At 48.8% G+C, this 8,553-nt stretch overlaps 1 protein-coding gene across 1 annotated transcript in view; it reads right to left on the reverse strand.

Moving 5' to 3' along the window:
• Positions 1 to 8,553, reverse strand: part of LOC116091256 (fer-1-like protein 4) — a 36,256-nt gene that overhangs the window by 12,364 nt on the left and 15,339 nt on the right. The window contains exons 20-28 of the mRNA XM_031372463.1: positions 7,931 to 8,018; positions 7,726 to 7,842; positions 5,771 to 5,923; positions 5,054 to 5,207; positions 4,809 to 4,933; positions 4,336 to 4,470; positions 3,874 to 4,047; positions 3,340 to 3,456; positions 3,088 to 3,249 (exon numbers count right to left, since the gene is read on the reverse strand). Of these exons, the coding sequence (XP_031228323.1) occupies positions 3,088 to 3,249; positions 3,340 to 3,456; positions 3,874 to 4,047; positions 4,336 to 4,470; positions 4,809 to 4,933; positions 5,054 to 5,207; positions 5,771 to 5,923; positions 7,726 to 7,842; positions 7,931 to 8,018 (1,225 nt within the window). The remainder of the gene's footprint in view (positions 1 to 3,087; positions 3,250 to 3,339; positions 3,457 to 3,873; positions 4,048 to 4,335; positions 4,471 to 4,808; positions 4,934 to 5,053; positions 5,208 to 5,770; positions 5,924 to 7,725; positions 7,843 to 7,930; positions 8,019 to 8,553) is intronic.

The raw sequence follows: 8,553 nt of genomic DNA on the forward strand, positions 1-8,553 counted from the left end.
CTTGATGGAGCAAGTTTCTGGAGAGCCAAAGCTATATAGAGAAACCCTGTCTCCAAAAACCAAAACCAAAACCAAAATGCTATGTAGCTCTGGCTGGCTTGGAAGTTGCTATGTAGACAAGGACAGCGTCAGATGGCTCTGATTCTCCTGCTTCTGACCCCTAATATCTGGGGTTACAGAAGTACACCATCACGTCCTAGAAGTGAGTAAGAATCATTTCTAAGCATGGGGGCACACGCCTTTATCCCCAGCTTGGGAGGCAGAGGCAGGTGTTCTCTGTGAGATCACGGCCAGTCTGGTCTACATGGTGATTCCAGGACAGCCAGAGTTACATAGTGAGACTTTGTCTAAAAAAAAAAACAAAAAACAACAACAACAAAAAAACCCCAGCATTCATATTCGTGACATTTTGTCAATCAGGGAGGGATTGTCTATATCAGGTTGTGGGAGGGCTTTTCCCAATTGTGCTAATTGTAAATTGGGAAGACCCAGATTACCCTGGAAGGCACCATCCCCTAGGCAGGGCATTCTGGACTATGTAGGTGTGTAAGTGTATACGTGTATAAGTGTATGAGGGGCTGTGCAGCTATAGAGAGGATGCTGAGCACAGGTAGGTATGGATGGATGAATTCCCTTTCTTGACCATGGATATGATTTGACAAGCTATCTCAGATTCCTATTGCAGTGACTTCCCTGAAACCCCCCAGGCCTTGAACTCATGGAGAACCACCTGCCTTGGCCTCAGAAGTGCTGGGATTAAAAGTATATACCACCACACCCAGATGAAAGAGTCTTTAGGTCAAAGACATATACAGGTTGAAGTCTGAGGATGTGGCTTTGTTGTCGATTGATTGCATAACATGGCATGTTTGAGGCCTTAAGCTCAACACTCAGTATCACAAAAATAAACAACAAATCAAAAAGACATACATACATTGGAAGAACTGGGAGATAATCAAGCAAACAGTAATTGAAAAGCAGAGACGTTATACCATTAGTTAAAATAGACTGAGAAACAAGAAAATTACTAGAGACACAGAGGGGTTCTAGTGGTAAAGGGGTTGATTCATCAGGAAGCTAAAACAACTGTAAACACATATGCACCTAACAACAGAATTCAAAATACAGAAGGGTAAGAAGTGATGGATAAGGATGGGGGAGCCAAGTGTTACAGTGCATGTTTAGCACATGTGGCTTCCAGGGACCAATACTCAGCACTGAGAAAGAGAAGTGACAGAGCTGGAGAGATGTGAATAACAGCTTGGGACATCAATATTGACAGTGGATAGAACTGGCTAGAGAACAATGAAGAGGATTTCAAGAGGCATGAGGAACACTAGGAGGCAGCTTGGTCCAGCTGATCTGTCTACGGACCATCCAACTCCACAAGAGAGATTTCAGCACACAATGGGAAAGGAGCGTGTGCTTCCTGACTTGAGCCTAGGAATGAAAGGAAAGGTCTCAGTCTGTCAGAAATGTACCTGTTCCCTAAACTCACCCCTTGGAGGGAACATAAGATTACAGTATTATATTAGTGTCCTTGATACCAAGATGTGGTGGCACACACCTGATATCTCAGTATTCGGGAGTCATATGGGACACATGACAAGTTTGAGGTCAGCTTGAGCTACATAGTGGGTCTTTGCCTCTAAAAAACAAAAGTACTGGCTGTCCCGGTGTCTTGGTTGTGTATCTGTTTAGTCTTTGCAGTTCCTTATATTTCCTAGACATTAATCCCCATCTGAAGTAGATAGCTGGCAAAGACTTTCTGTGATTCTGCAAGTTTACCAAACAGTTTGCAAAAGAAGAAACAGGCTAGGAGGTGGAAACAGGCTAGGGTGCTTTTAATCCCAGCACTCGGAGGCAGAAGCAGATGGATCTGTGTGAGCTCAAGACCAGCCTGGTCTACAGAGTGAGTTCCAGGACAGCCAGGGCTATACAGAGAAACCCTGTCTCGAAAAACCAACAAAACAAAACAAAACAACAACAACAACAACAACAAATAAAACCAAAACCAAAACCAAAACAAGAATGTTGGCAAGGATGTGGGGAAAGAGGAACCCTTATTTAATTCTGGTAGGGGTATCATGGGCACAGCCTCCATAGAAGCTAGTATGGGGGGTTGGGGATTTAGCTCAGTGGTAGAGCGCTTGCCTAGCAAGCCCAAGGCCCTGGGTTCGGTCCTCAGCTCTGGAAAAAACAAAACAAAACAAAACAAAAAACAAATGAATGGACACAGAAGCTAGTATGGAAATTTCTCAAAAGTTAAAAAGTACTGGCAAGCTTGTTCAGTGGGTAAAGCACCTACCCCACAAGCCTGGTGACCCTAGTTTGACCAAGGTAACAAATGTAAAGGTGGAAAGGGAAAACTGACTCTTCAACCTTGTCCTCTGACCTCCAGAAGAGGGAAGGGGAAGAGGAGAGGAGAGGAGAGGAGAAGGGAGGGAAAGGAGGGGAGGGGAGGGGAGGAGAAGGGAGGAGGGGAAAAGCTCTGCCTCGAGGAGTAGGGGCTGGCTCTTAATGGCTGAGCCATCTCTGAAGCCACTACTATTTTTTTCTTCTCCTCTGTATTTCAGACTGGATAGATTCTCTGATGATTATTCTTCAGGACTCTGGCTAACACCTTCATTCAACATCACTAAGAGAATGTCACCAATCTAAAGATTAATCCAGAGAATGTCACCAATCTAAAGATTAATCCAGAGAATGTCACCAATCTAAAGTTTAATCCAGAGGTTATGGAACTACAGCCAAGATTCATGTCCTGCCCACTGGCAGTTTTTTAAGTAAAGTTTTATTAAAACACAGCCATATTAATTTCTACACTGTCTCTTGCTGTTTTCATCTCAAGTAGCAAAGTTGAGTAGCAGATGAGGGCCTAAAATACTTAATATTTGACCTTTGATGATGATGCTGCTCCTGAATCATCCTAATGTAGTCAGCTTGAATTCACCGCCTCTGCCTCCTCACTCCTCCATCTTACAGGCTGTGTCCCAGCCTGTTCTCACCACTGTCTCGTGTGGGACACACTCTGTGCCCGCTCCTACCACTGTCACACACAGGACATGCTCTGCGCCTACTCCTCACCACTGTCACATGCTGGACGAGCTCTGTGAAGTTAGGATTCTCTCGGTAGTTGGCCAGAACTTCAGACTCCACACGTCTTCCAGCCACTTCCAGAACAACCTGAGGTTTTTCTACCTCAAACAGGTGTACACGGCCCAAGCCTCGCAGACCCCAGAACAGCACCTAAGGCCAGGAAGAGGGAGGATCAAGGGCTATGGCTGACATGAGACCAGCAGATTGGGGGAGTGAAGAGGCTCCAGTGCTTGCTGCTACCTCAACACGGAACGCCCTGAGCACGGGGCGCACACTGGGAGGCAGAGACAGGTGTCCAGAGATGGGTTCAACCAGGGAAGCCAGATCCTGGGGCTCCACATCACTGGGCACTGAGGGCTACAAGAAAAAATAAATAAATCAAAATTCACACCAAAACATGGAAAGCCCAGGCTTGGAGAAGGGCCATGCATGGGTTTCTGTGAGGTGCCAATGCAGAGGAGGTGGACAGGGTAGGATTTGCAGGAATGACCTCCCAGAAAGCAGATGCAGATGTGTGTATGGAAAGTAGGGTGGAATCCTGAGGCATTCAGGGTATGATAGCAGCAGTATGGGTTCTCTAGAGGTAGAGACCTTGGACATATCCATCAGTAAACCTAGGGTCAGGGTGTCCAATGAGGTCAACCCAGGAGAGGCTTGCAGCCAGCATTCCCTTGGGCAAAAGACTAGATGGTTGTCCTTGGGACACCCCGAGATAGGATGGCCTGGTAAATAAGAATGGAGATACAGCCTGTCTGTCAGGCCAGGGTACCTAACCTCAAGATGACCACTGTAGTCCAGCTCAATAAGTTCAAAGGTAGCAATGATTTCTCCAGCAGCCTGAGGTCCCTTCCTCAGGGGGAAGAACTGCAGCTCAGGGCACTGATATGCGTCCTCTATCAACTTTACCCTTGGGGCTGCAAATGCCCTGCCCAGGAACACAGCAGGGCCCTGTGGGAGGCAAAGCAGTAAGGAAATAAGAAAGATACAGCTGGTCATGGTGGCTACATCATGAACTCCAGCGGTTAGGAAACAGACGGTAGCCTCCATGAGTTCCAGGCTAGTATGGTGTACACAGTCAGTTACAAACCGGCCAGGATTACATAGTGAGACTTTCTGCCCCCAACCCCAAAATTACAGAGGCAAGGGAAGAATGCTCAGCAGGCACTCAGAGGGGGAGGCATCAAGACAGTGGGGAAGAGGCAGCTGGAAATGGGGTGGAGGAGGGGACAGACTCACAAACTTATTGTGGTCAAAGACATTGATGACTACTAGTGGAGGCTCCTCCCGCAGATGGTCCCGCCTGCCGTCCACAATCAGCTGATCAAATACCAAGAGTTCATCCCACAGGGGGCTCAGTGTCTGCTCCAAGACCTTGGGAACCATGAAGAGAAAGGGGCAAAGACAGATGTCAGAAGGGAGCCCCTTCTTATACCAGGTGGGCGGTCAACGTGATGCTTAACTAGCTGTTTATCACCAAAGGCATGGCTGTCCAGTTCTGGTGTCTCTCTGTGACCATCTGCCTTTTCCTAGCACTAAAGTCAAGCCCAGGAAACAGTGGCTGTCTGTTCTGCACCAGGGCCCAAGTCAGGCCAGAGCCCTATCTAGTACCCTGTCTTGAAAATCTAAAGTGGGGAGAGAAACGTGGACCTTGGATAAGAGTACACCTTGTCCCCTGCTCCCCCCTTTCTGTGTCCCAGCCTGGCTCTCACCCGTGTGGTCTGGCACTGGGTAGAGATGAGGACACGTGCAAAGGGGTCCGAGAGGCCACTGTCATCTGCTGCCAACACACCTCGGGCCTGATACAGGTGAGCCCGCAGCTGGAAGTAGCTGAAGTCTGAGATGAGGGGAAAGAAGGAGCTATGCTGGCTCAGGGGACCACTGGGGTTCCCTCACTCATGAACCCCTGCCTAGGGCCAACAACAGCAAGAGGAGCTGATCCTGGCCCCGAACTTACCATCCCGGTATAGGCTGTGGGGCAGACCAGCGGAGGGTTCAGGCAGAAGATCCGTGGGCAGCTCAGAGGTGCAAGCCTTGGCTTGCTTGCCCAGCCCCAGCCACAGGAAGAGCTCCAACTTGGCACAGACCTCCCCAGGAGCTGCACCAGGTGCCTGTGTGGGAAGGAGGGATGCTGGAGCCCCCTGCCCTAAATCTCTTTGTCAAGGAGAGATGGCACCCAAGTTCCCCAATGTAGGAGGTCTGCTTCCACTTCTGCGTCCTTCCTCGGGCCCTCCATCCCACCCCATGATCCCACCCCATGCCTTACGATGTCACTCCTATATCCACAGCCCAGATGCATAACCTGCCCTCTCTGTTCCCGCCATCCTCAGCACATTTATGTTTTCTTTTCCTTACCCCGGGGGTCACAGCTTCTCACTATTAAAAATTAGCTTTGGTATCTCTTTCAGAGACAGCTCATTTGGAGATTTTCTACTTGTAAACCAACTCTGCTTGCAAGAAAGATCACTCTTCCTCATCCCCTTGTCAGGACCACTGCAGGCCCAGGGCAGACGAGTTTGCTCTTGACTTTACTCGCAGGCTTACCTGGACAAAGCCACAACCCCTTTTGCCTTTCTGGAGAGTTGAAAACAGTCAGGGAGTTTGTGGTTGGGACTAGCTCTGATGCCCTGTCCCATCTGTGAACGTCACCCCACTATCCCCAGCCCCGTCTCACTGTGAGTAGCAGACTCTGGATCTTCCCGCAGTCTCGGCCTCGCTCCTCCTCAACCATGGAGAAGAGCACATCCTGGGCAGGGACACGGGCATAGGCCATGCGGTGCTGGCCACTGAATATCCAGACCAGCACATCAGGGAGGGGAGGCTGTGGCTGCAAGTGGAGGACCGGGTTGCTTAGAGAATTTGGAGCTAGAACTACCTGGTCCTGAAGCTTGATGGATACTTTCCAGGGAAGGACCCTGAACTTTTTCTGAACTGCTGGCCACCTGCTCCCTGACCTCTCCCCCTGGATGCACTGTAGGACATCTCAGACTTGAGGTCCAACTTGAAGTCCTCACCCGGCACACAGCATTCTGCGCTTGTCATTTTTACATCTAACGTTCAGTGCTATAAAGCACGCTCACAGCTGTGCTGATGGCCATGCATCCCCAGAACTCTTCCCACTAAGCACTAGCCCCCAACTCCAAGTGAGGGTCCAGTTCCCAGTGACACAAAAAGACAAAATAATGTAACACTTCTGAGGTCGAGGCCAGCCTGGTCTACACAGTGAGTTCCAGGACAGCCAGGGCTATACAGAGAAACCCTGTCTTGAAAACAAACAAACAAACAAACAAACAAAAACAAAAAACAAAAAAAAAGAAAAAAAGAAAAAAAAAATCAACATAACACAGGGCAGTGGTGGTGCACGCCTTTAATCCCAGCACTTGGGAAGCAGAAGCAGGAGGATTTCTGAGTTTGAGGCCAGCCTGGTCTACAGAGTGAGTTCCAGGACAGCCAGATCTATACAGAGAAACCCTGTCTCGAAAAACCAAAAAACCAAAAACCAAACCAAAACAACAACAAAAACAAAACAAAACAAAACCCCAACCCCCCCCAAAAAAAACAAAACCAACCAACCAAACAAACAAACAAACAAAAAAACATAAGTAGGAATAGAGAGCTGGCTCGGTGCTTAAACATACTTCCTGCTCTTCCAGAGGACCTGGGTTTGTTTCCTAGCACTGACATGGCGGCTGATTTATATATATAAATAATTCCAGTTCCAGGGGAACTGATGCCTCTTCTGACTACAGACACCAGGCATGAACATGGTGCAAAACTATACATGCGGGCAAAGGATCTATACAGGTAAACTAAATAAACCTTAAACAAAACAAAACAAAACTGATGAAGTCAGACATGGTTGGTTACGCCTTTAATCCCAGCACTTGGGAGGCAGAGGCAGGCAAATCTCTGAGTTTGAGGCCAGCCTGATCTACAGAGTGAGTTCCAGGACAGCAGGGATACACAGAGAAACCCTGTCTCAAGAACAAATAAACAAACAAACAAACAAAAACAACAGTAACAATGAAACGAGATAGGATACATATTTATGTCATGAAATGTCCTTTGGCAAAGGGATGATTTCATTAAACATTTTTAAGACAAGATAGGAGTGTAAGAAAGGAAGGGAGAGAGGAAGGAAGGGAGATAGAGAAGAAAGGAGGGAGGGAGGAAGGAAGACTATTAAATTTGCCCTAAGATTTAATTTAATGACATTCCCATCCTGCTCCTCTGTCCAGTGCTGACTTCTACCTGCCCAGGCCTCCCAGCTGTAGGCATTTGTGCATGTTGGGCATCCAGCTTCTCTCATACCTCAACCCCCAACTATCAAATGTGCTTGGAATTGCAGCCGCTGCTTTGCCAGGACCAACCCGGATGCTAGACTGTCAGCTTCCATTGTGTGCACACGCTCTCATCATACAGTCCAGTCAAAGGAGACCACAGACAGGCATGCCAGTCACCTGTCCTTCCAAACAGATCTCGAATAACCTTGGGATTCCTGCCGAACCCCAGGTTCAGCATCCCTAACTACACCAAAGGAAGCATGCAGCATCCAAAGGACAACAGTTATATCTGCCCAGTGGTCTCTGGAAAGTACACAGAGTAGGAAAGTGGTCAGAAAGGCATCACCTCCTGAGCCAGGAAGCGCAGCCTTGCCAGGAGTTTCTTGGCCAGCACCACAGTCCTCTGCGCGTTGTTCTGCCTCAGGCCCCGTAAAAGCCGCAATCCTTGCCTTGCCATCAGATTCTAGAAGGGTGGGCAGAGAACATGAGTAGAAGGACCCCGCTAGGCATCCCTGCTTCCTTCCCTTCCCAGCCTGTACCAGGCTGTGTACCAGGCTGTGGTTCAGGAGTTTCGCTCGGCAACGATCCAGGGCATTGGGTCGAGTCATCGTCCTGCGCTCAGCACCATGGCAAAACTGTCTGCGGAGAGAAGTCAAGGGCGAGATCAGGAGCCTGGAACCTCTTCCTTCTGAAAGGCTTCCTACTTCCTGACTCTGACAGTCCTTCCTCAGAGAGCCGCATGCCCAAATACAACAAGTACAGCCTGGGCTTTAAGCCCTGCAGCCACCAATATTTAACATCTCCTGCTCAGACTACTTCAGCTACAACAGCCTGACTACCCTCTGCTTGCTAATTAGATATGCCAGCCCCACCCAAGGCCTACTTGTTTACACTCTGGGAGAGTCCTGTACCCACTTTAATCAGAAAGGAATGCCTGCTTTGGTCTCCACCGGCCTGACTAAAAGATAGCTAGACTTCCAGGTGAGGTGGCACATGGCGCCTTTAATTTCAACACTTGGGAGGAAAAGGAAGGTGGAGCTCTGTGTCTCTGAGGTCACCTGCTCTACACAGGGAGTTCTAAGACAGCCAAGGTCTTACTTAGAACTGGGGGTGGGAAGAGGAAGGAAGGGAAGGAGGGAGGAGGGAGGGAGGGAAGGAGGGAAGAGGGAGGGAG

This window comes from Mastomys coucha, unplaced genomic scaffold (assembly GCF_008632895.1).
Source record: "Mastomys coucha isolate ucsf_1 unplaced genomic scaffold, UCSF_Mcou_1 pScaffold15, whole genome shotgun sequence".
NCBI lineage: Eukaryota > Metazoa > Chordata > Mammalia > Rodentia > Muridae > Mastomys > Mastomys coucha.